The 27979-nt window shown below is 58.1% G+C and overlaps 1 protein-coding gene across 2 annotated transcripts; it reads right to left on the bottom strand.

Annotated features, from left to right (window-relative positions):
* Window positions 1-91: 91 nt before the first annotated feature.
* HIP1R (huntingtin interacting protein 1 related) lies at window positions 92-27497 on the bottom strand. 2 transcript variants are annotated; one of them, XM_003907321.4, is made up of 32 exons: window positions 27287-27497; window positions 14108-14171; window positions 13599-13741; window positions 13355-13411; window positions 12236-12316; window positions 11743-11819; window positions 11369-11430; window positions 8821-8961; window positions 8057-8114; window positions 7897-7972; window positions 7618-7758; window positions 7415-7476; window positions 7125-7197; window positions 6862-7045; window positions 6684-6772; window positions 6480-6596; window positions 6302-6403; window positions 5814-6008; window positions 4787-4934; window positions 4609-4695; window positions 4098-4205; window positions 3850-3986; window positions 3513-3623; window positions 3219-3277; window positions 2972-3002; window positions 2833-2895; window positions 2524-2624; window positions 2263-2368; window positions 2008-2131; window positions 1854-1915; window positions 1532-1738; window positions 92-1321 (listed from the first exon to the last, which is right to left on the bottom strand). In XM_003907321.4, the coding sequence occupies exons 1-32, from the start codon at window positions 27377-27379 to the stop codon at window positions 1274-1276; spliced, it is 3207 nt and encodes a 1068-aa protein (XP_003907370.1). In that variant the 5' UTR covers window positions 27380-27497; the 3' UTR covers window positions 92-1273. The 2 variants fall into 2 exon arrangements, with proteins under 2 accessions (XP_003907370.1, XP_021778761.1); XM_021923069.2 differs by lacking the exons at window positions 13355-13411; window positions 13599-13741; window positions 14108-14171; window positions 27287-27497 and having other exon boundaries at window positions 12300-12317.
* Window positions 27498-27979: the final 482 nt, after the last annotated feature.

Here is a 27979-nt window from a genome sequence, read left to right as displayed (position 1 = left end):
TCCCCGTCCCAGCGCCTGGCCAGGGCCTAGACAAGGGAACATGCGTCCCTGAAGGAATGAAGAGCCAGGCACAGCCCCTCTGGGGCATCAGTGACAACAGTCAAAGTGCATTTTATTGCCAGCACAACACTTCAACAGGAGGAAATGCTCACACAAAGCCAAGGGGCTGGTTCTGGCTCATTCTTACTGCTCCTGACCTTGGCCAGTATGTGGTAGCCTTTCCAGAGCACAGGGTGAAGGGCTAAAGGGCTGGGGCCTGGGGTGGGGGTGAGGACAGGAGGACATGGCAGCTGCTGGCTCTGTCCTCCCAGCCTGGTCCCACCCCTCCTGCCACTCCCCTCGGGCTCAAGGGACACATATTCGTTCAAATCTGATGGGCAAAGCCAGGGCCTAGCTTGCTCTAGCCGCAGGGTCCCCTCCCTGAGGGCCCTGGTCCAGCAGCTGGATTTCTGGGCTTTTTCTGGCTGAGCTGGAGGGCCTAGGGCCAAGCCCACTCTCCGGAGGGCTGGAAACCACCCCTTCAGGTGGGCAGTGGGGCGCGGCCAGAATGGGGGAATGGAAAACAGGAAATGGGGGTGGTTGCCTATTCCAGCTGGAAATGGAAACTCCAGGCGTGAAGGCAGCGCCTGGGCCGCTGTGTCTCACCTCGCTCCCCAGAAAGCGGCCCCTTCCAGCATCTGACCCCTCCTGGGGGCTCCCATCACGGAGGCCCAAGGGCCAGGCCTGAGGAGTAACGGGCAACATTCCTCCAGCCCACCCAGAGCCTGGTCTGCGGAGGCCACGCAGCTGGAGGGCCTGGTAGAATCGGTGCCCCAGAAGGCCACAGACAGGATGCCTGACCCTCGTCCCATTAGCCAGCACGGACTGTGTGCCTTCCGTCCATCCACAACCTTCAGGAGTCCGGAAGGCAGGGAGCCCCACACTGGCCCCGTTTCCCAGTGTGCTGAATACAAACGTAGGAAGAAGAGCTCGAGCTCGGAATATTAAAAACACGCATTTCCTGAAGAGTTGACGCTCAAGCCTACTGGGTCCTGGCTGCACCCAAAAGTTCCTTCTGAGATAAATAAGAGACTCACTCACATCCAGAAGCACCACCCACATGGCCCAGGCCCCTGCAGGTTCAGTAAGGGCCAGGGGCCTTGAGGACACTGATCAGAACGGTGGGGCGGGAGGCTTGGGCACCAGGTGGAGGGGCAAGGCCCCTCGGTCCTGTCAGGGCAGTCGCAGAGGCCCAGGCCTGTCTACCAGCCGCCCTGCTGGACCCCTGGGGGGCCTAGTAGTTCACAAGTTGAGCTGGGTAGATGCCATCCTTTTTGTCAAGCTGCAGGGGTTAAAGGAGGAGGGGTCAGTGGTCATAGCCAGGCTCCTGGGGCCCCACCTCTCCCTTGAGCAAGCTCCTCCTCCCTGCATGCCGTGTCGCCAGGGGTTTTCAGTGGCCCCTGACTTCCCCAGGGACGTGCACCACATGCCCCTCCGGGGCCGGGCACGGCACGCCCCTCCAGGAACTCCCCCATCCCAGTGCAGATGGCACCTGGTGGTCCTGTCTGGGGGCCACGCTGGGCTTCTGGGCCAGCGGTGGTTTCTTGGTGGTTACACTTCGGGGGGCAGCACTGGGCTGGCTGGCCGCCTCCTCTCCTGGGCTGCCTGATGCCCCAGCCAGCACGTAGTGCTGCTTCCGCAACTCCCCCAGCCGCATGCGTTCAGCCTCCAGTGTCTTCTCCAGCTCCAGGACACGCACCTGTAGCCACACAGCCTGCTCAACCCAGCTCAGACTCTCCAGGGAGCCCTCTCCTGGGTCCAGGTTTCGCCCGAGGGATGAGCTCAGAGGTCACGGAGCAGCCATGGGCGCCTACCTGGGTCTCCATCTCCTGCTTCTTCAGCTTGATGAGGGACAGGCCAGAGAAATCCATGGTGTCTGTGGTCGGAGGACAAGGTGGTGAGCATCTGGGCGCCCACCCCCATTCAGTCTCAGGAGCCAGCAGCCCCCACTTGGCACCTGGCACTCACCTCTGTCCTCAATCTGCTCCTGGCCTGACTTGGTGGAGGCCACGACATTGGCAGCCCTCTCATTGACTGTGCGGGAGCATTCCTGCAGGCGGCTCAGGTGGGGGCTGTGCTTATCAGCCTTCACCTAAGGGGCGAGGGGTCAGGGTGGGCCCAGGTCTCCCAGCTCAGGACAGCAGCAGGCCTGGGCTTGGCAGCCATAGCCCAGGCCAAGTTGAGCCCAGAGCCTGGTGTGCTGCTGTCAGCATGCAAACTCACCTTGGAGGCCGCCACCAGCTGGGCCGTGCTGGCCGCGATCTCGTGGGAGCAGACGATGAGCTCCTCATACTTGCCCATGTGAAGCACCACCTTGTCAGCCGCCTCCCTGAGGGGCAAGGGCCAGTCAGGGCCAGAGTCTCTGACCCCATGGACAGCTGGTGCCACTCCACACCCCATCTACTCTCCGCACCCTGTTGACCCCCAAACTGTTCCAACTGGCAGGAAGCAGCCCCCCGCCCATCCCTACCCAGGGCAACCTACACCAGCTGCGTGGCTCCCCAGCCCACAGCCTTGGAGGCCGAGATGAGGCCTTCGGTCCAGCGCGAGTTCTTGGCGTAAAATTCCTGCTGCGTGGCTGCCCCCTAGTGGCAACAGGAGAACAGGGCAGGACGTGCCAGTCAAGGACACCGAAGTGGAAAGGGGTCCTCAGGGGCCCTTCTCACCTCACTCTGGCAATAGGGTGCATCCCTCAGGCCTCCCTGTGGTAGGGGGTGGGGGGGCCTCATGCCCAGGGTGGCCTGGGGGTCAGGTTCCTTGCGGACTGTGCCCCGCTGCCAGCCGGCCCCTCACCCTGCCGCTCTCCACGATCTCCTTCTGTAGGCTAGTGGATGTCATCACCAGGAGCCGGATGGCCTGCCAAGACCAAGACAGCAATGACTGGTGGTCCTCCAGGTGCAGAACCCCCCACCCGGGGTCACAGCCCCCTCACCTTCATCAGGTCTGTGCAGGAGTTGAGGATCCTGGGGGAGAGAAGGGGAGACTTGGCTGCTGCTCTGCAGGGCGGCCCACATGACACCATGGTGGGCCTGGCCACAGCAGGGCTCAGCAGGTAGGGAGGGAGTGTCTGCTCTGAGCCAGGCCTTCCTTTCCCATGAGCAAAACAGTTAGGGGCAGAACCTCAGGGGCCATGGGGAGCCCCCCTCAGGTTGGGCCTGGGGGACAGAAAGGGGGCTCACCTCTCATTCACCTCCAGCTTCACCCCCGAGCTGGCATGTCGTGCCTGGTTCATCATGTCCTGCACCCAAGAACAGAGCGGTGAGCTGGCTGGGAGGAGGGGACTGCGGTCCTGGGAAAGCCAGGGCTGCCTCCTGCCCTCTCAGCTCTGACCTCACAGGCCCCTGGAAAACACCATCTGTCCCCTGCCTGGAGGCTGAGAGCAGGAGTGGGTGCAGCCTGTACGCAGCCAAGTTGAGGCCTTCGGCCCCCAAAGCTCCACAGCAATGAGGGGAGTCCCCAGATCCCATGCTCACTTCGATCCTCCGCACGGCATCTTCAATGGCTGCAGACGTGGTCGCCATCTCCTTGTCAACCATGGCCCCCAGCTCCTCCTGCCGCACATCTAGGCTCTTGGGTTTCAGTTCCTGGTGAGGATGGGAGTCAGACAGGGGTAGCCTCCATCCCCGCAAGCCCACGGGCAGCCTGGGAAAGAGGTGGGGGCCACAGGGACCAAGGAGGGTGCATGGTTCCCACCCTGCGTCCTGAGGCTGCAGGCTCCACACACAAACACCTGTTCAGCCAACCCAGAGGCGGGTGCAGAGGTCAGAGGCAGGCCCAAGCCCCCCAAACCCACACTCAGCGGCGCCTCACCTGGCCCAGCTGAAGGATGCCCTGCAGGGGTGTCCGCAGCAGGCTGGCCTGCACGTGCCGCAGAGCCTGCCGGTCCTGCAGCTGCCCCATGAGCTCCAGAGCGCAGGCCCCACACTCCCTGCAGGTGTCTATCAGGCCTGGGGTGAGAAAGGACCGTAAGTGGAACACCCCCCACAGGCCCCATAAAGACTCCCAGGGCAGACAAGCTAGTGAGACAGACAGAACCTGCTATCCCGGGACCCACTTACGGTCGGCAGGGTCGGTGGGGGCCAGGTGGGAGGTGGCACCTCCATTGACGATGGTGTCCGCAGCCAGGTGGGAGAAGCGGGTCAGGGCTGCCACCAGGGTGGAGGCGTCTGTGCGGGTGGGTGGGGGCAAGGTTGGGGGAGGATGACACCGAGACACAAGCACTGGGACCACTGTCGGCGGTCCCAGGAGGAGGAGGAGGAAGAGGAAAGGAGGGCTCGGCAAGACCGACATCCAGCAGGCAGTGGCAACCACACCGCAGTGTGTGTGGCTCCGGGCCCTTCAGTGCCCTGCCACCTGCATGCAGACGCACGGTAGCCCAGGCCCCAGAGACAAAAGCCTATTTGTCCACAGGGCAGGGCTGGGTTCCTGGGAAGGAGCAGGCAGGGGGCATCTGCTTAGCTTCCCAGAGAAGTCCCTGCTGTCTGTAAACCTCCCAAAAGGCAAGAAGTGGCCATGGGCGCTGGAACTGGGACACAGCCCCCGCCTCCGCCCTGCTCGGGCCACACTCACCTGCCAAGGAGGTCAGGTACTGGGCGTGGCCCTCCTCCAGGGCGCTCACGGCATCCAAAGCCTCCTGGGCCCTGCTCACCAGGTAGTCTGCAAGCACAAGGAGAACTGAGGCCCCTGCCACCCGCTGCTCAAGGCTGGGGGATGGGAAGGAGCGGCTGAGTGTGGCCCCACCATCTACCTGGGGAGCTGGTACAACGCAGGTGCAGGGGGTCGTCCAGCTTGCTCACAGCATCCTGCAGGATGCCTGCAGCCTCGGCAGCAGCGCCCTGCAGCACTGCAAACTGCTCATCCAGCAGCCGCTGCCGCAGACCCTGCTCCTGAGACTCCTGGCAATGGGGGCGAAGAGGGCAGCTTAGAGACCCTCCCTAAGGCCAAGGATGTGCCCCAGCCCTGGACTGACCCATGAGCTGCCAGTTGGAGCCCAGCTGAGACCCTCACTGGTCAGGGAGGTGGATATTTCTAGAAAGAGGCTTCCTAGGGTACACAACTCAATAATAAAAAGATAACCCAATTAAAACATGGGCTCAAGGTCCTAAAAGACATTTCTCCAAAGACACACAAATGGCCAGTGAGCTCGTGAAAAGATATGTAGCACCCTTTGCCATCAGGGAAACACAAATCAGGACCATGAGAAACCACTCCACACCCACTAGGATGGCTAAAATAAAAAGACAATAATAAGTGTTGGCAAGGATGTGGAGAAACTGGAACATTCATGCATTGCTAGTGGAGTGTAAAATGGTGCAGCCACTTTGGAAAACACTCTGGTAGTTTCTCAACAGGGTAACAGAGGTGAGACCCAGCGGTTCCACTGAGTTCCACGCACATCAGCTATCTACCCAAGATAAGTGATGGCAAATGTTTACACAGAAACTTGTGCTCAAAGGCCCACAGCAGCACTATTCACAACAGGCAGAAAGTGGCAACAACCCCAATGTCCACCAAGTGATGAAGATAAACACAATGTGGTCTGTCCACACAGCGGAGTACGATTCAGCCACAAAAGGAATGAGGTGCTGACACAGGCTACGATGTGGTGACCCTTGACAACATGATGCTGAGTGGAAGAAGCCGGACACAAAAGGATGCATCGTCTATGATCCCCTTTATGTGAAATCTCTAGAACAGGCAGATCACGGAGACAGATCGATGGCTGCCAGGCGGCAGTGAACTCAGAGGTGCTGCTGCGTCTGGGGAGGCCATACCTTCTCTGCCAGCCGGCCCTGCAACTCGCCCTGCTCCCGGGAGCTACGCTGCTGCTCCCGGTTCAGCGCCGCCTCTGTCTCGCGCACCAGGGTCTGCGCTGCCAGCAGGTCTGCCTCCCGCTGCCGCACAGCTCCACTCAGCGCGTCCTTCTCCGCACTCAGCGTGTCCAGCCGTGAGCTCAGCTCCGACTTGCTCTATGGACAGACATGACACCTGGCGTGTGAACAGAGCTCCCAGACCCCACCCACCCTGCCCCTACGCTTACAAATTGGGCCCTGGGGGTTAGTGATCACTCCCATCAGACTCAGGGCTCCCTGAGGACCAGTGGTAGTTCCTGTATCCCATGTAGGCCCTGGGTCTGGGTCAGGGCTGCATCCCAGGACCACCAAGTGGCACCCAGGTATGGCCTGTTCACGGGAAAGAGGACCTGACTTCCACCCGGGACTGGCCCCAGAACCCCACTCCCAGTCATCGAAGCCAGATGCACCTGCTGTGTGTGGCTCAGGGCCTCCTGCACGTGGGCCAGCTCTCCGGCCTTGGCCTCCAGCTCCCTCTTGAGCTTCTCTAGCTGGTCGCTCTGCTCCTCCAGCTGGGACAGGGCAGCGTGTCACTGGGGCAGTGGGCTGGAGATGCTGGGGCAGGGCCCTGTGCCACAGGGGACATACCTTCAACTCTGACTCCCGTTTCACCTGCTCCACCTGGAAGGCCAGCTGCTCCTTCACCCGCGCCACCTCCTCCTGGCTTTGCTGCGTCACCGTCAGCTGCTTGGCTGTGTCTGCGTTCTGCACGGGCAGGGGAAGGGCTCACGCTCTGCTGCCGTCCCCGAGAGGCCCTGCCACCAGCTGGGATGGAGGAGGGGCTGGACCTACCTTCCTGAGCAGCTCCGCGTGCACATGGACGAGCTCACTGTGCTTTTCCTTCAGCTTGTTGTAGCGCGCCTCCGTGGCACTGGCCTTCCCTGGGGGTGAGAGAGGCAGTGACGCCCCATGTGGGGTGGCAGGGGCTGGGGACACGCCCTTGGACCCCTGTGGCCGAGGCCCCACGCACTCTCAGCCTCCTCACGCAGGCCCTGGCTCCGCTCGCCCTCCAGCTGGGCAGCCCTCAGCTGGGCCAGCTCGTGGCGGAGCTGCTCATTGTCCACCAGGGCCTTCTGCTTCTGCTTCCGCTGCTCCTCCAGCTCGCCCTCCAGTGCGTTCACCTGGCTCTTCAGCTGCGAGATGTACCGCTGGGCCTGCGGGAGGATGGCTGATGTGGGGCCCCTGCCTGGGCTTTTGAGGGGCCCGGCCCCCGCCCATCCCCACCCCCGGCACCTCCAGCTTGATCTTCTCCAGCTCAGAGCGGAGCATTTCCACCTCTCTCTTCAAGCTCTCAATCCGGAGGTCCCTGGGGACAGAGGTCCTGGGGTTCAAGTCAAGTCAACCAGAACACTCAACAGACAGGCACAGGAACCTGTCTTCTCCTCAGTGGCCACTCAGGATTTGGGCGCCTCACGGGTTCATGTTCCCCACCCGTGGCCTTTCCAGACAGAAATGTCCAGAGCACAGCTCAGCTGAGGCCGTTTCCAACCACCCCCAGCCCAGTCGGCTCCTCCAGCCCTCACCTGTCGTCCTTCACGGAGCCATTGGGGGGTCCGAACGTCTGATCAAAGAGGTCAGCCACCACCTGCCACAGGAAAGCATGGTGACCCCCGCCCCACTCACCTGTGCCTCCAGGCCGGGCAGTGGGCAAAGGGAGGGCTGGCCACCCAACACTCCCCTTGGCCTCATGCTACAACTGGGGGACATGGGCTGGGTGGGGGCTCACCACTGGCTCCCCCACGGGGGGTCCCATGCTGATCTCAATGAGATTCTCCGGCTCCTCGTCCTCCGGGGCCTCCTCGGGGATCACCACCACCGGCTTGATGTGCTCAGCCAGGGCTGAGGCCCGCAGGAAGTTAGGCGGTCCCTGCAGGGGTGGCAGGTGGGATCCTGCTTAGCTGTCCCCCAAGGAAGCCCTCCTTCCACCATCTCCATAGCCTGTGTGGGGCCCCAGCCAGGTGCCTGGGGTCCTCAAAGGGCCTCAGGGCCGTCTTCGGGGAGGTACCTCGGGCAGCCGGGGGATCTGGATGAGCCGTTTGAAGTACAGCATGTCAGAGGCTCTGCGGAAGAAGTTTCTGAGGCTGCAGAGATGGTGGGAAATTCAGGAAGGGGCCACAGAGCCTCTCCCCCACCAGCCTCGATCCTGTCCCTGTCCCAGGCAGTACCTGTGAAACTGCTCATGGAACCGGTCCCTGTGGCCTTGCAGGGTGTCTGCAGGGAGACCTGGAGGGTGGCACAAGTGTAACAGGACTTCTCTGCACACTGCTCAGGGGCTCACCTGCCCTGCCTTGTTCTTCCGTATGCTACAAACTCATAGATTAGAGATCACCCGAGACTGGGCCAGGCCTGCTCTCCTATCGGGAGGGGGAGACCTGTGGGAGATGCTGTGGGAGGACTCAGGTCAGACTGAGCTAGAGAAGGAAACAGCGAATGGAAAGGATGGCACTGCGGCCACATCCCTCCTAACCCCCACCAGGTTCAGGAGGCACTAGAAAGCCGCTTTCACCAAACACATTTGTCCCGGGCTGACACTAACGTGGTGATTCTCAAAGTGTGGTCAAGGGACGAGACCCTTTCAAAGGGTTGGTGAGATCAAAACTCTCCAAACACCCCAGACACCTTTTGCCTTTTTGTGCTCGCAACCCCAGGGTGCCTGGCGGGAGAGTCCCGAGAGCAGGTGGGGCCTCTGTCTTGGCCAAGCCAGGCATTCAGCCGTAAAAATGAAAACTACGCCACTCACTAAATTTTTTGCTTGGTGAAATGGTGTCTTTTTCATAAAATGTATGTTATTTCTATTAATGGGTAGTGGGTTTATTACTGCCATTTTTAAATGAATAAACCTCTAATTTTTTGATTTTCCTTTTTCACAGTGAATGCCTAAGCCACATAAACACAACTTCTGGGGCAGCGGCCGCCCCGGGCCACTCACAAGAGTGTAGCTTGAACAGGAGCTTGACTGTGTAGTGGTAGAGGTGGCTGCAGTCCTGGATAACCTGGATGAGCGGGGCCAGGCGGCACTGGCCTGTGGACATCTGGGATACGGCAATGGCTGTGTTGAGCTGTCGGAAAACTGTGCAAAAGATGGGCAAGAGGAAGAGTGTGAGCCCTCGGGAGCTGGGCAACTTGCCCAAGGTGGTCTGGCTGTAAAGCACGGCCCTAAGCCAGCTCCCACAAACCAGTGTGCCCCCCGCCTCCAAGATGGGCGCCTCCTGTGCTGGTGGCTGCCCCAGGTCAAGACCAGATGCTCCCATGAAGGAGGTCAAGGGCAACAGCAAGGTCAGGGCAAAGCAGCTCCAGCTCAGCTCAGCAAGGGCTTCCAGAGACCTCCACCTGGGAGCCCAGGACGAGGTGCCCAACTGACAAGGGTGACGGACAGCTCCATGCCCACTGGCCTCAAACCCGCACCGAATGTTAGAGCAGGAAGGAGGCTCACGATGCAGCACCCCAAATGCCTAACTTACAGATGTGGGAACAGGCAGGGCTACTTCCAAGTCACACGGCAGTAGGGTCACAACTTGGCTCTGCACACCCCAAGTGACACTGAGACCTCACTTGCCCCCGAGGCCCATCTCCCCTGCCCCTGACAATTGGACCTTGTATCAGAACTACCAAGTGGGAGGGACAAAGGACAAACACGAGGCTGCCTCCTTCTTGGCTGGCAGCTTCTCTGGGGCAGAGAGAATGACAAAGAGCAGGCAGCTGGCCAGCACGGGAGAGCGGCCAGGCAGTCCCTGCTGCACAGACCTGTGCCCCGGCCCCTCAGGTCCTGCTCTCGCCTTGCCTGTGATGGGACCACTTGCAAATCTCTGCAGTGACAGGAGACAGCCTGGGCGGGGAGTGCTGCCCCTTTGCCTTTAAAAAATTAATTTCTAATTACATGTCATGCTAAGTGTTTTCCTTGCAAAAAACTGCAGCACACATCAAGTACTGCTTGGATCTTAAACACATATATCCACGCTGTTCGGCAGTCTGCTTGATTTCACACAGTAGAATGTTTTCTAGATCTTCCCGGCCATCCCAGATTCGACACGTCTCTCTTCCCGCCACCCTCCGTTCTCTGCTCTGCACAGACGGCGAGACGCAGCCTCCGCTGAGGCGTGTTTAGGACGTTTCTGTTTCTTTGCTGTTACAGGCCCTGAGACAGGGAAGCCCCTGTACCTATCACCTCTGCAGATCTGGGAATTTCTCCAGCAGATGCTGGTACACCCCTCCTTTGTGCTTCATCAAGACACCAGTGTCACCAGGTAGGGAGCAGGCCTGTGAGTGTTCTCCACTTCCCTCGTGGGGCCACTGCCTGCCCACACTGGCCTTCTCCTATGCCAGGGGCACCTGGCTCCCACCTGGTGGCCTCTGTGCTGAGAGGCTCAGGCTCAGCACATCTCTGCCAGGACACAGAGCCTGGGAGCCCTGTCCTGCTACACAGCTGGGGCCGCACCTTTGGACATCTGCCCTCTGCTCTCCATGTCAGATCCTGAGCAGGCTCTTCCCAGGCACAAGGGTCCAACTCTGAGTCCACCTCTCACCCACTGGAACTGAATGCCCATCAGGCTCGCCCAGCTGCAGAGGCCAGACCTGGGAACTCAGGGAGGCTGCCCAAACTGCCTCTGACTCCCAATTTTGCCTTAAGGAGGCATTTGCTTCTTGCCCTCTGATGGAGAGCACTGAGTCACCCATGAGCTGTTCTGAAGCTGCCACCCAGAACAAGCACTTCTCCAGCCTGGAAGCTGAGCACGCTGAGATTTCCTGTCTAACAGCTGCTGGGTTCCCCGCTAGGAAGTCGGACGTGACTCAGAGGCTTTCCAGAGCGGAAAATGGGCAGGACGACGCAAACCACCTCTTTTCCAACTGGGTTCTGCAGATGGCCCATGACTGGGGCAAGAACCTGGCAAGGTGGCTCCTGTGCACACCTCCTCACCCTCCCCGTCTTGCAGCTGATGGAGTGACACTGGATGGAAGGGATGGCTGAACCTGTATCCTGGATGTACCCACTGGGGCCTGCCATGCTTTGGAGGTACCAGGAGGCCCCATTACCTATCCCTGGAGGTGCAGGACCCTGGGAGGGACAGGGGCATTTCTTTTGTTTTTTTTTTTTTTTTTTTAAACGGAGTCTCACTCTGTCGCCCAGGCTGGAGTGTAGCGGCACGATCTCCACCGCCTGGGTTCAAGTGATTCTCCTGCCTCGGCCTCCCAAGTAGCTGGGAATACAGGCATGCATCACCACACCTGGCTAATTTTTATATATCTTTTAGTAGAGACAGGGTTTCACCATGTTGGCCAGGCTGGTCTCGAACCCCTGACCTCAAGCAATCTGCCTGCCTCGGCCTCCCAAAATGCTGGGATTACAGATGTGAGCCACTGTGGCCAGTCAGGGGCATTTCATAGTGATCACTAATGTCTTCTTTCTTGTCTCCTCTTGTCCCACCCTCTGGGGACTTAGCAATACACTCAGATCCCCGCATCCCCTCTTTACAACTCACCTGATTCAGAAAGCTTCAGCTCACAATCCATGTAATCAAACATCTCCACGGTGAGCTGGAAGCTACGCAAGAGAAGTGGGGAGAGATGAAAAGGGTGGGCGGGCCGCCGACTCGTCCTGAGACTCCCCGCCCGGATGGGGATGGGGGCACCGCCGACACCATGGCTCTGGTGAGTCAGTGTGCCTCTGCCAGGACGATAGTCCTCAAGTACATCCCACCCTTTTAACTTCACCCTCTGGCCCTGGGAGCATGAGCGTCAACCAACAAGGCCATTCAACCCCACTGCCCCACGTGGACGCCTGGGCGTGAGACACGGTAGGAAGGAGTGGGGAAGCTGAGGGGAAGTGGCCATATAGCCATGCAGAGTGACTCACATGTTGTTGACATCGGTCCCAGCTGCCTTCTCCAATACCTCGTCTGTCACTTCCAGGCCTGCGGGAAACTGGGGATGCTGTGGAAAGAACCCCCACCCAGCTGCCACTGAACCAGGGGCCCCATGCTGGGCCCTGGGCCCCGCTCTTGGCAGACCCAGGCTGCGGTCCACATAGGTGGCAGAGGGCAGTGGAGGGGGTTGGGAGGAGGGGAGCACCCAGCCAGGACAGCGGAGACTGAGGAAGCCCAGTGCTCGTGTCCATGGAAATGCCTGGGGAAGCCCGTGCACACGTCCATGGAAATGCCTGAGGTGTTCTAGGAGCTTCGTGACGCCCTGGCTTCCCTGTCTCCCCTTTAGTCACAGTCGGGACAAGAAGGTGAATGGAGACTCATGGAGAGGACACATCCCATCTTCGATGTCCCAACATGTGCCATAACGTCACAGTGGGAAAAGCCCACGAGTCCCTCAGCCCCATGACTCCCCGGGGAAACCACCTTGAGGTGGAAGGAGATCTTGGTCAGCAGCAGCTTGGTGTAGACATTCACCAGCTGTCCGTACCGGTCATGCAAATGTCCCTGTGGGAAGACAGACAGGGTGAGGGGCCACAGCTCATGAACACGTCCAAGAGTCCTAAAGGACCTGGGCATGAGAGTCACCCACCACCGGGCACTTCTTCATTCAACAAACGTCTTCTCCTGGCCTCAACCAACCTCCCTCTGTCTCTAGCTTTTTCCCTTAATCTTTCTCCTTGTCATTCCTGCCAAAGAAACCCTTGTGAGAAGAGAGCCCTTTGTCCAGGGCAGCAGGCCAATTCGGAGTGGGGACGCTTTATTAAAGTGCTGGTGCTGGCAGGGAGGCACATCCCGACGGGCGCCTGGACACATCCTCCCTGCTCCCTCCTCCAGCCCCATGGCCCCTGCGGCCAGGCCAGCTGGGCCTGCATCTGCAGATGGCACCATGGGCAATGTTTTCCTCGCTTCAAGGGACGTGAGTCAGTGCAGTGGTTCTGGGTTGGATAACGCCCCGGTCAGGCCTCCCTGTGGGTCGCCGTTCCAGGGCCTGCCCTGCTCCTATGTCCCTGCCCAGGCAGACGAGCACCCCACAGTGCTCCAGAGAAAATCAGAGAGAATCAGGCCAAGGCCCTCTGCCCACCAGGGACATCTCTAAATCCTGAGGTCTTGCAGCACATCCAGATTGCAGGCTCCCAGCGCTCTCACGCCTTGCTGTGTCTCAGAGTCATCCAGCAAATGTGCTCAAAATGCAGACCCCCAGTCCTGATTCTTTAGCAGCAGGTCTAGGGGAGCCCAGAAACCTGCGCCCTGCCACGGGCTCTCTAACCACCACTGCGGTGTCTGGGCAATGGTGTTGCCACATTTCCCAACTCGTGAGGACTAAAGGGCCCCGGGTGACTTCGGAGCTGGAGGGCTGACTGGGGGGCCCAGTTATGCATGTGGAGCGCCCTGGGGCAGGCCTTCAAAGGCAGGCAGCATCTCCCCGTGCTGCCCGTCCCAGCCACCCGCAGGGAACTGCCCACAGGGAGCCACCCTTCGCTCAGCCCCACACGCTCAGGAAAGCCCTGAGTGCCAGGCAGGACCTAGACTGGCTGGACCTACCCACAGGTCTCCGATCTCCCGGATGTTGCTGCGGTACCGCTGGCAGTCATGCAGCACCTGAAGCGCAGGGAACACAGGAGAGGGGGAGCGTCCAGGACCCTGTGGTAGGGCCCTGAGACACGCGCTCCCCACCCGAGGCGGGAGGAACAGCCCAGAGCTACGGGGACAGGAATAGGGCTGGAGCCCGCATGTCAGCGGGATAGTGTCCCACCTCCAGGGAGCAGAGGGAGCAGCTGCTACTCACATTGGGGTGCCCGTCTCGAAGGACCTTGTGGAGAACATGGCAGAACTTCCAGCTGAGAATGGAGCTGCTGGGTAGCGGCAGCCCGATGGCATAGGACCAGAAGGTGAAAGCCCCCTTCTCGTGGTGTGTGCCCAGGATAATGCCTGCAATGTCAAGGCCAAGTGTGGAAGCAGAGACTGGAGCGTGGGGGCTCGACAAACCCGGTTGAAGAGAGGCCAGGGCCGCCGGAAGAGGGCCGGCCCCCAATCACATGCCCATCAACCCTGGGTCACCAGAGCTCCAGTGTCCAGTCAAGGGGACAGGAGGTAGGGCAAGACAAGGAAACCTTCATTGGGCCCAATGGGGGGCGTTTCTGTGATGAGACCGAGATGGGAAGGAGCCAAGCTGCACGGGAGCCTCCTCCCCGGGCTCAGTGAGGGACCTTGTGACCCCCGGCACAGCTGACTGCAGCACTATGCTGCTCCCACACCCACACCCGACTCCTGAGCCCAGGAGCCGGCCAAGGATACGCCGGGCGTGCTTCTCCTTCACGGGGGCCTCCTGGGTGTTGATGGCTTTGCTGATGCTGATGGCCTGTGAGGGACAAAGGAGCAGTGTTTAGAGCCCCAGGCACCCACCCCAGGAGACACCACCCCAAGTGGGAGAAGCACAATACCGAACAGGATTCTGCCTGGGTTCAGGCCAGTGGAGCGATGGGGGAGATAGGAATCCCCTCAACCTAAGCCACCGAAGGACTTCCCTGTGCCTGATTGGTGCAGCTGGAACTACAGTGAACACCAAGAGCTCCAGGAGCCAGGGGACAATGACCAAAGCTGGGCTGTGGCTCCGGGAGGCCATCCTGCCCAAAACCTGCACGACCTGACTCTCCTGGCAGATGCCCTGAGCCCAGGTCATGGCCCAGTGTGGTGTCCTCTAGCCCCATCTCCCCTCGCGGAAAAGCAGCTGAGACTGGAGCTCCCGGCTGGGGCCCACCTGGCCTTTGCGGCGCCCCATGAAGGGTGCACATCACATTGTCCCCACTCTCTCAGGAGGCATTCTCAGGAAACTCAGGCTAAGCCCAGGGCCTGTGGCCCACTGCCCCATAGGCTGCCTCTCTCCTGGGTGGGGCCTCGCCCTGTCAAACTTTGTCAAGCTCCTGCTGCCACCTGTAGCCCAGCCAGGGGCAGAGGAAGGCAGGAGTGGGGTCTGCAGCCGTCACCCGGAGCTGTGCAAGTGGCACCCTCACACTTGACCAAGGCCAGAATGTCAACATCCCTCCCGCTCCACCTACGGCAGTGTCTCATCCCCTTTTCCGAGGCTTCCTGGACGTGACTGTGCTCTCGAGGAAGGCTCATGGCGGTACCGTCACTACCACCCGTCCCTGGCGCTGTGGGGCATGGGGTGTTTCTCATGCGGGAACAGGTCTGCTAAGCCTCTGTCCCCGCCCCCCCACCACCATTTGTAGACTGAGAAGAGCTGCCCAGGCCACGGGCAGGAGGGACAGGCAGACACCGAGATGGGATACGCAGCTCCAGGCCAGTCATTCTCCCCAGCCCCCAGCCTCAGCCAGGGCAGCTGGGCCCGAGCCACAGGCTGGCCTGAGCCAGGCAGGCCTTGCAGGGCAGGGAGCCAGCTTGCAGGACCACGCAGCACTCCTGCGCCTTCTCCGGGATGCCGCCGAGCTCTCCCACCCAGCACTGAAGCAGTGGACATCCAATTAGGGTCTAACATGGAATTTCCTCTGTGAGAAAAGCCAGCCCAGGAAGCTGAGGGGCCCTTCCTGGTGGGACCTCAGATGGGTGCCAGCAGACTGTGGGGCTGGGCCAGGCAGCCTCTGGGCCACCCCCGGCCCCTAGCGCAATGCTGGCCCCTTTCACACACAGGGCCCATTGTACTGGACCCCTCCCAGGCAGGTGTTCCGGGGCTGCCCTGAAATCTGCTCCCCGTAGTCGGGGAGGAGCTGCGGTCCCATCTCAAAGAACCAGGACCTGAGGAAACACACAGAGGCTCTGGTGGGCCTGACCCTGAGGGCTGCCCAGTCACTGGCCCCCAGGCCTCAACTCCTTCCTTGAACAAACTCGTATCCACCAACTGTGAGAACCCATGGCTGTGAGTGGCACGCCCCCACCGAAGCGGAACACTGCCCATGACAGCAGCCGTGACGATGATAAGGATCCTGAGTGCCCAGCCCCAGTCAGGCGTGGGCAACTCGCCTCCCAGCAACAGCCCAGGGAAGTGGTGACGATCCCATTTTCCTGGTGAGGAAACTGAGGCACAGAAGGCTTATATACTTTTGTCTGTACAGCTAATAAGGAAAAAGGCAGGGTTCAAAGCCAGGTCTGTCTGACTCCACGACCTGTGTCCTTAGTGACTCTGAACAGTCCCCAGGCAGCTCCTTCCGTGGGGAGGGCCTCCCGGGACAGGAGGCAGGGGCTGTGACTTTCCCCAGCTCATCCCCAAGCAGCCAGGCAAGCAGCTGTCCTGTCACAAGCCAGGCGTGTCCGTCTCCGGACTGTGTAACCCCATCCCCAGCTGCCGACACCTGAGCTGCCACCTGGTTCGGAAGATTCCTGGCAAGAAGGGTGAAGCCGAAGTGACTGGTGCAGACCTGGCTGGAGAGGCTGTGGGCACAGAGATGTGGGCGTTTCTCCTGATACTGAGGAAACCCCAGGACGGGGCTGAGCTAGGGACCCCAGAAGCAGATAACACCTTCTGGGGGAATGGGCCGCCCTCTCCTCTTTGCGAGTAAAGTCATGGTGAGGCCAAGGTGCAGCCACCCCTGTGCCCCCAGGCCCTAGGCTCCAGATGCCCATGCAGCAGAGCTCCAGCTCCCCGCACCCGGCACCCTCACACCCTCCTGCAGCCGCCCTGTTGAAATCTGCACCTCCTGGATGGATGGTCTCTGAGGACCGGGCGCCCTCGGATAGTGGACTGTTCCCTTATTTATCACCTTTTCCCCTCACCCAGCAGTCAGCAACATGAGGGGAAGCAGATCGGCCTATAGGTGCTGCTGAACCCCCAGCTCCTCAACGGTACCTGGCACACGAATGACTTTCATGGCAGGAGGGAGACCCCAGGAATGCAGTGTGATGGGGCACGTCTTGGGCACATGGCATGGCCTGTTGTGCGCCTGGGCCTCAGTGCTGCCTGCTCCCCACGCTGGCGGCAGGGGACAGGATCCATGGCAGCAGGGCCCTCCCGGGCAGGGTGCCGGCTGGCTCTGGGAACACAGCCCCGTTGTGTCTAGGACGGGCAGATGTGTGCACCAGGCTCGGAGCGCCACACAAGGAGGCACAGTGCTTGCACAGTGGGAGTCTGTGGCTGCTCCGTGGGCCTCGCCTCTGACCAGGCAGTAGCAGCTAAGCCCTGTCCCACGAGAAGCCTGGGCAGGTCCCAGTGATGTCCCACCTACTCCCCTGTCTGCTGCTGATCGTCCCTTGCAGAAGTGGCTCCAGGAGGCTGAGGGGCTGCAGCAGCGCAGGCACTCAAAGAGGCTCACTCTGTGGTGAAATCCACACAGGGTGTCCTTGACACAGCTCTGCTCTGAGGCTTACAGTCCCGAGGCAGATCCAACTGCCAGCAATACCTGGTTCTGGGTGCTGAGGTTCTCAACATGCTATCCTCATGGCTGCTGAGTGGGGTGAACATAGTTCTCCCCATTTTGAAGGTGGGGAAACTGCAGCGTGTCATGGGAGGTAGAGGGCTGCCCAGGCTCATCCCTGGGTTCTCTCCAGCCTGCATTTGTGCCCCGTGTGGCCCCTCAGGCCAGAACAACCCCAGAAGCTCTGACACAAGCCAGAGGCTGCCACAGAGACACCCCCCTTCGGGGCGGCGCAGCCTTTGAGGAGTGGAAGGGATTGATTATGGACCTCAGCTCAGGGTGGAAAAACCCAGTGCTAGAGAAAGGAAGATCATAAGGGTACACGTGACCGCCCCGGGGTCTGTCCGCTACTCAGCACCCAAAGCTCCCATCCAGCTCCCAAGAAGAAGGGGCCTCACACAGAGCCTGGCAGGGCAGTTTCCAAACAGCTGTGAGCGGCCGTGGGGCCAGGGCTCTGCAGGGGATGCAGTGATAATGGGCAGCACAAGAGCATGAGGAGGGGGATGCCGTTCTTCCCACTGCTGGGCACAACAGGGAGGGGTGTCTGGCTGGCTCAGGGGAGGTCTCTGGAGGAAGCAGGACAGAAGCGATAATGGAGGGGGACCAGGCACAGTGGTGCACGTCTATAATCCCAGGGCTTTGGGAGGCTGAGGTGGGAGAATCACTTGAGCCCAGGAGTTCAAGGCCAGCCTAGCAAGACCCCATCTCTACCAAAAATAATTTAAAACTTAGCCGGGTGTAGTGGTGCACAGCTGTAGTCCTCTGCTACTCAGAAGGCTGAGAACTGCTCGGGTCCAGGAGTGCCTGGCTGCAGTGAGCTATGATAGCACCACTGCACTCCAGCCTGGGTGACAGAGTGAGACCCTGTCTCTAAAAGTAAAAATAATAGGCCAGGGCCGGGCGTGGTGGCTCAAGCCTGTAATCCCAGCACTTTGGGAGGCCGAGACGGGCGTATCACGAGGTCAGGAGATCGAGACCATCCTGGCTAACACGGTGAAACCCCGTCTCTACTAAAAAATACAAAAAACTAGACGGGCGAGGTGGCGGGCGCCTGTAGTCCCAGCTACTCGGGAGGCTGAGGCAGGAGAATGGCATAAACCCGGGAGGCGGAGCTTGCAGTGAGCTGAGATCCGGCCACTGTACTCCAGCCTGGGCGACAGAGCGAGACTCCGTCTCAAAAAAAAAATAATAATAATAATAGGCCAGGTATAGTGGCTCATGCCTGTAATCTCAGCACTTTGGGAGACAGAGGCAGACAGATCACTTGAGGCCAGGAGTTTGAGACCAGCCTGGCCTACATGGCGAAACACCTGTCTACTAAAAATACAAAAATTAGCTGGGCGTGGTGGTGCGTGCCTGTAATCCCAGCTACTCAGGAAGCTGAGGCAGAGAATCACTTGAACCTGGGAGGCTGCAGTGAGCCAAGATCATGCCACTGCACTCCAGCCTGGGCAAAAGAGCTAAACTCCATCTAAAACAAGACAAAACAAAACAATAATAATAGAGAGTTCCACAGCAGCCACGAGACACCCTGCGGAAGGGAGCTGGAGGGTCCGCAGAGACGGCAGAGAGGGGCAGAGTGAGGTCAGCTCCTGCCCGGCTCCACAGACCCTGCAGCTTTTTGGGTCTCGAAAAATCCTTGGAGTCCACACCCACGCCCCAGGGGCCACCTGCTCACAACTCTCCAAGTATGCTCTTATCCTGCCCAGTGCCGGCAGCAGGAAGGGCCTGACCTTTAAGGGCAGAGAGTGGGAGCAAAGCTCAGGGGTACCCAGGGGCCCAGGGGGCAGGTGAGGCTCTGCAGATACACTCAGGATTGCTGGCATCGCCAAGCGTGTGAGAACATACTCTGTGCCATAAGGACAGCAGACAGGTCTCAATAACCTATTAATAAAATCAATTTTATTGAGCTCAGCCTTGTACTGGGCCCTGAGCAGAGAGCATTGTTCCAATATTACTTCATTAATGCTCATAAGGAACCTCGGAGCAGGCAGGTGAGGGAGGACATTGAGGCTGCAGGTTAACCACCTGTCCAAGGTCATAAATAACAAAAAAATGTGGGCCAGGCTCAGTGGCTCATGCCTATAATCCCAGGACTCTGGGAGGCCAAGACAGGCAGATCACAAGGTCAAGAGATCAAGACCATCCTGGCCAATATGGTGAAACCCTGTCTCTACTAAAAATACAAAAATTAGCTGGGTATGATGGTGCACGCCTGTAGTCCCAGCTACTTGGGAGTCTAAGGCAGGAGAATTGCTGAACTTGGGAGGTGGAGGTTGCAGTGAGCCAAGATCTCCAGCCTGGTGACAGAGCGAGATGCCATCTCAAAAAAAATAATAAAGTGGCTGAGCACATGCTCCATACTTGGTGCTGTTCTAAGCACCTTACGTGTTGACTCAGTCCTCGTGCAACCCTCCAGTGTTAAAGCTGCAGCAGCCGGGCCGAGCAGCTGCCCAAGGGCCCCCAGCTACTAAGAGCTGGGCAGGACCCATGGCAGGCTGCCGTTGAAGATGAACCCCCTCAGGTCCCCCCCAGGAGGCCCTGGGCTGCATGGCCTTCACAGTTCTGGGTGCGGGGGTAGGGCTGGGTGCGGGAGAAGTGTATCAAGGTAGACATCCTTATTGTCCCACCACAGGAACCCTGTGTTCCCCAAGGGCCTGCTAACATGCCTCCAAATTGGGAGTGGGCTCTGGATCAGGATTTGTTCCAATCCCGATAACAAAGGCCTTGGGGCTGGTAGAGCCAAGGGGACTCCCCACTTCCCCCATCCCTTGGGGCGAGGGCATCTGCCTCTGGGCTGTGGCCTTTGGATCAGTCCAGTGGCCAGGGGGAGCCCAAGCCCTCAGGATACAACTGCCCTGCTTCCAGGGACAATCAGGCCAGACGGGGCGCTGACTCGTGAACAGCCCAGAGCTGCACTGGTCCCTGGACTGAGACTCACGGGGCACACCCTGGCCAGCATCTCAGTGAGTGCTGTTTCAGAAGAGGGGAAATTGGGGTGAGGCAGGTGACACTTCTGAGAGAGGCTCCTGGCCCAGGCTTGACGTGGGCTCCAGATGGAAACAGACCGCAGGAACGGGCACTGGCAGCAAAGCCAGGCGACCGAGCGGGGAGGCTCCAGGCAGCGGCCGCCCCACACGCCAACCCCGCAGCACCCTGTGGCCCAGGAGGCTCCGGAGTCGTCTGTCCACCAATTATACTCTGTCCCCACCTCCAAGCCCGAACACAGGAACATCTTCCTTCCTGCTGCATCTCTAGGCCCAAACCAACATCTGGCTGTCAGCAGATCCCCACTGGGCAAATGGAAGAGTGAACACTCGAAGGAACAAGAGCTCTTTCAAAGACAAGTCCTGGAAGACTTCAGGGCACTGAGTCTCTCCTTCTCCAGCTAATAATGTATCCACTAGAGCTGCGTAGTAAAAGTAACTATAAAACCATTTCTATTTTTAAAATCAACCCTGAAATGAATCAGACCTAAGCATCCTTGTGCTGTTATCATGGCGCCTAACAGTAGCACTCGGCAGGAACAAGAACGCTCTTCAAAGAGCTGGGGCACACGGACGCTGGCAGAGTGGTGGGTTATTTTGCTTCAGCATTTCCAAAGAGTTGAAGGACAGAGAGATCTCATTCAAATGCATTTGCCCCCTCAAAGGCCATTGACGAGAGCAAACACAGGGTTTCTGTCACTGAGGCCGGGATACGGCCACATGCAAAGCAGCGAGGTGGACAGCTGGGTCAGCTCCGGCAGAGAGGAAGTCAGGGGCAACTGCTCTGCTCCATTTAACCTGTATCTCCCTTCACTTGCACTCAGGCCTGCTTGGTCCTGGCCGCTCTGTCATTTCAGCGTTTAGGAAAGCTTCGAAGGGGAGCATGAGAGCCCAGGTTCCCCAGGACGCTGGTTACAATGTTGCCGCCTGACCCACTGCCACCTCTGCCCCAGGCTTTGTGGGTGACACCCAGTAGTAGGAGGACTGTTCCTGCATCACCCCTCTGCCAGACTGGCTCTGGAAGTGACAGGCAGCCAGCTTGTGCAGTTTCGTTCCCTGGGCCCTGGTGACATCACTCCACAAACCTGTCTGTCCCAAAAGCCAGGGGGCTGAGTCACCTCCAGGCAGATGAACCTACTGCAGTTTGAGGATCATGTTTATTTTAGCCAGAGAAAAAACAATCTCGCCCCAACTAAACTTTTCTCCAGGGCTCAGTCATTCCCTAGAATGGATGGCCATGAGCCTTTCAGACCCCACCAAGAGGACAGCATCAAAGAAGGGAGACCACCGACCCCTGGGCATCCACTCATCCAGCCACTTATGACGCGACCCTGCCTGAGGACCCCAGGGTAGGTGGCCAGTGCAGGTCTGAGCAGTTGCTCAGGGAGCTCGGCAAGGAGGTGACACACTCCCACTTCTCAGGCAAGCCTGGTCTACACATGCGCCCAGCCCATGTCTGTCTGCTTCCTCCCACTCTGCTGGGCCAGCCGCAGCGTGTCCGGGCAGATGTGGAAGCAGCGCAAATAATGTCATGAGGACTGGGCAGCACAGTGAGGTTTGGGCAGGAGGACGGCAGCGGGTGGCTGCATAGAGGAGGTGATATTCAAGTCAGCATCGCAGATTACCAAGTTGGGTGGGGAGCGGGGCAGGTAAGGGCATCACCAACAGAGCAGCCAAGGCGTCTCAGGTTAGCCGACTGGGCATCCCTGTCCCTTGGCCAAGCAGGCCTGGACTCCACTCAGAGGCTTTCCACTTTAAGCTGCTGGGATCCAGTGGCCAGCTGGGTGTCATTCACAAATGACCGGTGCAGCGCTGGCTGGAAGGCTGGCGTCTGGGTCAGGTCAGAGAAGGGGCCTCGGCTGCCCCTGTCCCTATTCAGAAGGGCCAGCAGTTCTGCCAGGTAAGGCTCCTGCTGGCCTTGCCTGCACCTCCTGAGGCCGTCGTTCCCCCAGAATATCCTCCCAAGCCTGGAGAGCCTTCATAATGTGGTACCTCTGGGCTCACTCTTAAAGGGAAGGGCTGTCCCCACTTGCCTGAGTCCCCAACCTCTGTGCACATCTGCTTTTCTCCCAGCTGCGCCAGCACACGAGGCCTCCGCTTACAGCTAATCTAAGGCCGCCGGGCAGAGTCCAACAGGGAGCTTGCTTCTCTCTTTCAGCCCAGCCTGCTCTTCCAAACACAACATAACAGCCCACACTTACACGGCCTTCACTACACACCAGGCACTGTGAACACTTGTACATCTCCACAACCACTCTAGGAGGTGTGTAGTGTTATGGCCCCCATTTTGTAGATGAGGAAACTGAGGCAGAGCGGTGAAGGGACAGAGCCAGGGGCTGAACCTGGAGCTTGCTCTTGACTGCCCTGCCATTCCACACATGGCCACAGTTCACATCTCTCCACCTCTTAGAGGGGACAAAGATGACTTGGACCTTCCTGGGGCATACCCCAAAGCTACAGGAACTGGCCAAATGGTAAGAGAGCAAGTGGCGCTCAGGAATGTGTCATGGGCATCAAAGCACATCAGAGACAGGGAGGGGGAGGTCAGGGATGGGCAGCCCCTTCCCACCCCAAGCTGGACCAAGAACAGCTTCTGGAATACCTCTGCCAGGGAGGCAATGTGCAGCCCAGGGGTCGGGAAGTCAGTGGCCTGCCAGGCATCATCACGAGGGCATTGCCATGTGGGCTGATGGGGTGGAACCCAGCAGAGGATGTCACAGGGCGAGACAACTGCGCATGCCCAAGAAGAACCAGCTCAACGTCCGTGCCATGCTGCGGGCAAATCACTCCTAGACACCTAGACGTTGCCCTTTTCTAAAAGCCGCCGGGTGATTCTAACACTTGCATTGTCCGGCACAGTAGCCACTGGCTGGTGGGGGCTGTAAGTATTGGAAAGGTGGTGAGTCCAGACTGAGATCAGCTGTGAGTGTCCACTACACACCTATTTCAAAGATTTAGTAGGAGAAAAAGAATGTAAATTCTCCCATTCATAATTTTTGTGGCAATTACATGTTGAAAGGGCTGTACTTTGGATATAATGGGTTAAATAAAATATGCAATTACAGTTAATTTCACCTGTTTCTGTTGACTTTTCTAGTAGTTACTAGACAATCTAAAAGTACACACGTGGCTTGCCTCTGGTTCCTACCGGGCAGTACTGCTCTACCATGTGCCTGGCTAAGAAGCCCTCAGTTGTTAATAAATGTTAATCTTGACAGGATTTTGGTTTCACAGGGGATGCTAAGCATGTATGTCACTAACCTGGAAAACTGGACCTATGAACTGTTTCCACATATTGCTCCCCTAGACAGTCCCTGCCCCACAGGAACCCCTCATACCTGGGTAGTTTTACGTCTACAGTTAATGCTCACCTGCCAGACTTGGCTCACTCAGCAGTGGCCAGAGGCCTTGCAATGTGGTAAAGGGTTTCTCTCATCCTAACCTGAGAGGAATCTTCTGGGCTTGATCCCATTCGCTGGGCCTGCAGGGGAAACTGAGGCCCGGTGAAGCAGAAAGGTTCACAGATCAGGAAACTCCTGAGTTTTCCTGATCTCCTGAGTCCTGATCTCATTTCCAGTACTCCTGAGTCCTTCTCCATGATATGCTTCAAAGATGCTTTCTTCTCTAGATTTTAAACTTTTCAGCCCGGGGAGGGAAGGGAGAAAGACGGTTGGGCCAAGTATCTGCTGAGGCCGTGCTATGCCCTAGGTGCTGTTTCATGTTTACATACTGGATGTATTAGTTCCTTATGGCTGCCATAACAAATCACACAAACTCGCAGTTCTGGAGGTCAGAAGTCTAAAACAGGTCTCACAGGACTAAAAGCAAAGTAACAGAAAGGTTGTGTTTCCTCCTGGAAGCTTTAAGGAAGAATCCATTTCCTCTCCTTTTCCAGGTTGTAGAGGACGCCCATACTCCTTGGCTAGTGGCTCCTTCCTAGAAGCAGGCAGTAGAGTCTTTCTCACATTGCCTCACTCCGACCTTCTCTCCTGCCTCCCTTGTCCACATTTACAGACCTTTGTGATTACACTGAGCCCACCTGGTAACCCAGGAGAATCGCCCCATCTCAAGGACCATCTCAGCTGCTGAGAAACTCTAATTCCAGCTGCAACGCCTTACTAACTCATTAACATAGTCACAGGTTCTAGCTACCACACGGTCTCTCTCTCTTACACCTTACAACAGCCCTATAAAATAGATGAAATGATCTGTATTTTTTTTTTTCAGACAAGGACACAGATTTACGAGTTAAGCAACTTGCCCAGGGATACAGGCTAGAGCCTAGGTCTACCTACCTACTAGTGCCTTTATGATACCACACCCTCTTTTTAAATGGTACAGGCAGTGTTCAGGTTCCAAATACAGGCATGCTGTATTTTGTAGAATTCTGTATTCAGAAAACAACAGCAACAAGACAATAAAAGTTTGCACCTCCATTTTGAAAAGGGTTTTTTTTTTTTTTTTCCCACCAAAGGGACTAAAGTCATAAGGAAGAAAAGCATACACTGGTTTTCTGGACACTCCCCTGGGATTATATACACACACCATGCAACGATCACAGGCACCAGCTCCCAGCAGGCACGTGATCGTCTCCCTTCCCACTCCTGAGTGCTAACCCCAGAGATATTTGCAAACAGGGTGTGTCCTGTTAAAAAACCTCACAGGAAAGCAATTATCTTCCTCCTGACCCAGGAGCCCAGGGGAGGAAAGCGAGGCTGGCAGGCTAGTGAAGATTTAAATTCTATGCCAGGCTAGTGCTCCTGCACAGCACACAGTGCTGTGGTCAATGCAAGACAAGCAGCGTATTACAAAGGAAGGCAGGTCCCTGTAATGCATGTGCTATTTTCTGTCCTGAAAGAGACATGGAAGTAGCAACCTCAGCTCTCCAGGTCCTTTTCCACCACGGGGCCTGGCTGGCAGCTCACTTGATTATTTCTGGGAACGATCTAATTAAATATTAACCACGTACAAAACCTCATTCTTACATTCCTCAATAAGTCACTGTGAAGACGAGCAAACCCAGACAATGAACTCAAACTCCATCTTTCCAGAAAATGGGGCCCTGGAATAGGTGAGTCCTGTGACATTCACCCATTACAAAGTTATTCATTGTAAGTGGCCCTCTTAGTCTCTGAGAAAAACCCGGAGCAAAACAAAACAAAACAATCCACCTTCAGCAAGGCGCCTGTAATCCCAACACTTTGGGAGGCCGAGGTGAGGCGGGTGCATCGCCTGAGGTCAGGAGCTCGAGACCAGCCTGGCCAACATGGTGAAACAGTCTTTACTAAAAACACAAAAAAATGTGGTGGCGCATGCTTGTAGTCCCAGCCACTTGGGAGGCTGAGGCAGGAGAATCGCTTGAACCTAGGAGGCGGAGGTTGCAGTGAGCTGAGATCCTGCCACTGCACTCCAGCATGGGCAACAGAGACTGTCTCCAAAAAAAAAAAAAAATCCACCTTCTTGTGTATCAAACCAACCACTAAAATGTGTGGTTGTATCAGAGATTATCTCTTTGACACTCAGGAAGGTTGCTCTTGATTTCTTATCATTTAAGAGTAAGATCAACGAAGTTGGTCCTTCACATCCCGTCTCCCCCATGTAGCAATCAGACCTCTTTATACCTCCTCAAGGGCACGAGAAAAAACTCAGTGAATAAACAAAGTTTCTGACAACATCCAGATCTGTCTGCCAATTAAGGTTTTCTCCCTGTGATCTACAAGTTCCTGGCACAATTAATTATGTATTGGTGACTTTAAATTAAAAGCCATACCTTTTATTTTTTTTAATGACGGGCTATCCGGGCTGAACCAGATGATGGTGATGATGATCACAAGGCTAAATTGATAATTTGCAGCCAGGTGGGTTCCAGCACCTGGCATTTCTAAAGCCTTGATATCCTCAGGATTTATTATCGCTTTCTGGGTCAATCCCAAGCACAAAGGTTAGAAGGTGTCCCTGAGTTCTCTCTCATTTCAAAACGAAAGCTGTTGCAGAGTGCATGTACTAACTAGATGTGAAGGCAACCGCAGAAGTCATCGCTCTCTGCAAGGACAAGTGGGACGGAACTTGCAAATAGCCGCCACAAACGCAAATGTCACCAACCTGCTTTAGACAGAGGTGGGAGGGATCCTCTGGCTTCCTTTATCTCTAGAGTAAAATTTTTCAGCCATTTCAGTCTTGGTTGACTTATTTTGGCAAATAAACAATTTGCCCCCCTCTACCGCCCATCCCCCAAGCCTGAGAGCACTTCAAGAGTTTGTAAAATAAAAAGCAACAGGAAACCAGAAACGCAGCAATGTCTCCATCGTGGGTCTCCGGCACAAACACAAGTACAAAACGCACACCCGCGCCCTTATTTAATTTTAAAGCCTTCCCAGGATAGGCATCATCTGGAAGAGATACAGGCGTGGGAGGCGCAGGAAGGGAGCCCCAGGAAGTTTCTGTCTGTCGGGCGCCGGTATTTAATGAGGGGGTGTGCACCTATTTATACGTGGGCAGCGCTCGGGCAAACAAGTCTGGCGACAACGAGCAGCTTTTCACCCAGCAAATAATTGGAGACTGGGCAGCTCTGGGAAGCCGCTCACGAGAGAAGAAAGCTGGGAGTTTAAGGAATTTCCTTTAAGGAAACTGCCCGTGGGGACATCGGTTTCAGGGGGTTGGAGACGGGGGCGGGAGCCGGCAAGGAGCGGTACCGAGGGCGGGGGCCCCAGTCGGGCCGCGCCGGCCCCGGGAGCACCTGGATCCTCAGCCCCCTAGACCCCCGGCGCGCTGGGCTCGCGCACACCCAACCCCGGCCCCATCTCCGTCCCCCGCCGCCTCAGCTCCAGCGCTCCCGGCCCGCGCACACCCTGACCCCGGCCCCCTCAGCCCCGGCGCCTCTGGGCCCGAGCGCCCGGCGGGAGTGGGGAGCGCGGCTTCCGGTTCACCTGCGCGCCGGTCGGCTCGGGCCGCGGAGGCCGGCGAGGGGCAGCCGCGGAGCTCTCGGAGCGCCCGGGCGGACACAGGCCCTGCCCCCATGCTGTCCCCCGCCCCTGGCCGGCGCCTCCCGGGCCCCAGCGGTTCGCGCGTGAGGGGACAGGGACGCCGCTTGCCCGCCCGCCCGCCGCCCGCTGCCCGCTCGCCTGAGTCTTGTCGAACTGCTCGCGCTCGGCCTCCAGGCTGTGGCCCGGCCTGCGGCTCAGCACCCGCGCCGGCACGTTCTTGATGCTGTTCATCCTGCCGCCGCCGGCCGCTCTTGCCTGGCTCAGTCCGCGCGACTCAGCGCCTCACGGTCCAACAGCCCCAGCCTAGGCACCGCGAGGCCGCCGCGCCGCGCCAGGGCCCGCCCGCCGGGGAGGAGCCCACCTCGCCCCGCCCCCGCGCCCGCAAACTCCTCGCCCGCCCCCAACTCCAGGGCACGCCCCTCCCCCCCACTTGCCCCCTCCACCACCCCACCCATTCCTTACTCCCACCCCCCATCCCAGGGCACGCCCCACTCCCCCACCATCCCAGCCCCTATGATCCCAGACACCTCCTTTCCCCCAACCTAACCCACCTTTGTTGGCACACCCCTTGCCTCAGCCCCATCTCACAAGGTTGGGGCACAGGCCAAACGCCCCCAGCTCCCTCCCCACACTCTAATCCACCTCCTAAACCCCGGAGGGAGGGAGGGGAGAACCTCCCTCCTCCTTTCCTGGATAGGGACCCCGTGGTCCCTCTCCCAACCCCTTCCCCGAACTCACTAAGTCTTGTCTGCACTAAGGCAAGATCTGGTGGAGAAAATCTGGCCTCCATGAGTCTGGTCGGTGGCAGCATAGATAGACTTTTTTTTTCCT

Source organism: Papio anubis, chromosome 9 (assembly GCF_008728515.1).
Source record: "Papio anubis isolate 15944 chromosome 9, Panubis1.0, whole genome shotgun sequence".
NCBI classification, from domain to species: domain Eukaryota; kingdom Metazoa; phylum Chordata; class Mammalia; order Primates; family Cercopithecidae; genus Papio; species Papio anubis.
The sequence above is the reverse complement of the archived record's forward strand: the minus strand, read 5'-3'. Positions and strand labels throughout refer to the sequence as shown.

Excerpts from the sequence above, each read along its gene's own strand:
- HIP1R (XM_003907321.4), bottom strand. The coding sequence starts at position 27,379 with ATGAACAGCATCAAGAACGTGCCGGCGCGGGTGCTGAGCCGCAGGCCG. Across the intron at positions 6,009-6,301 it reads CCCTGAGCCACACACAGCAG|AGCAAGTCGGAGCTGAGCTC; the intron begins GTGCATCTGGCT and ends GTCTGTCCATAG. Across the intron at positions 1,739-1,853 it reads AGCAGGAGATGGAGACCCAG|GTGCGTGTCCTGGAGCTGGA; the intron begins GTAGGCGCCCAT and ends GTGTGGCTACAG.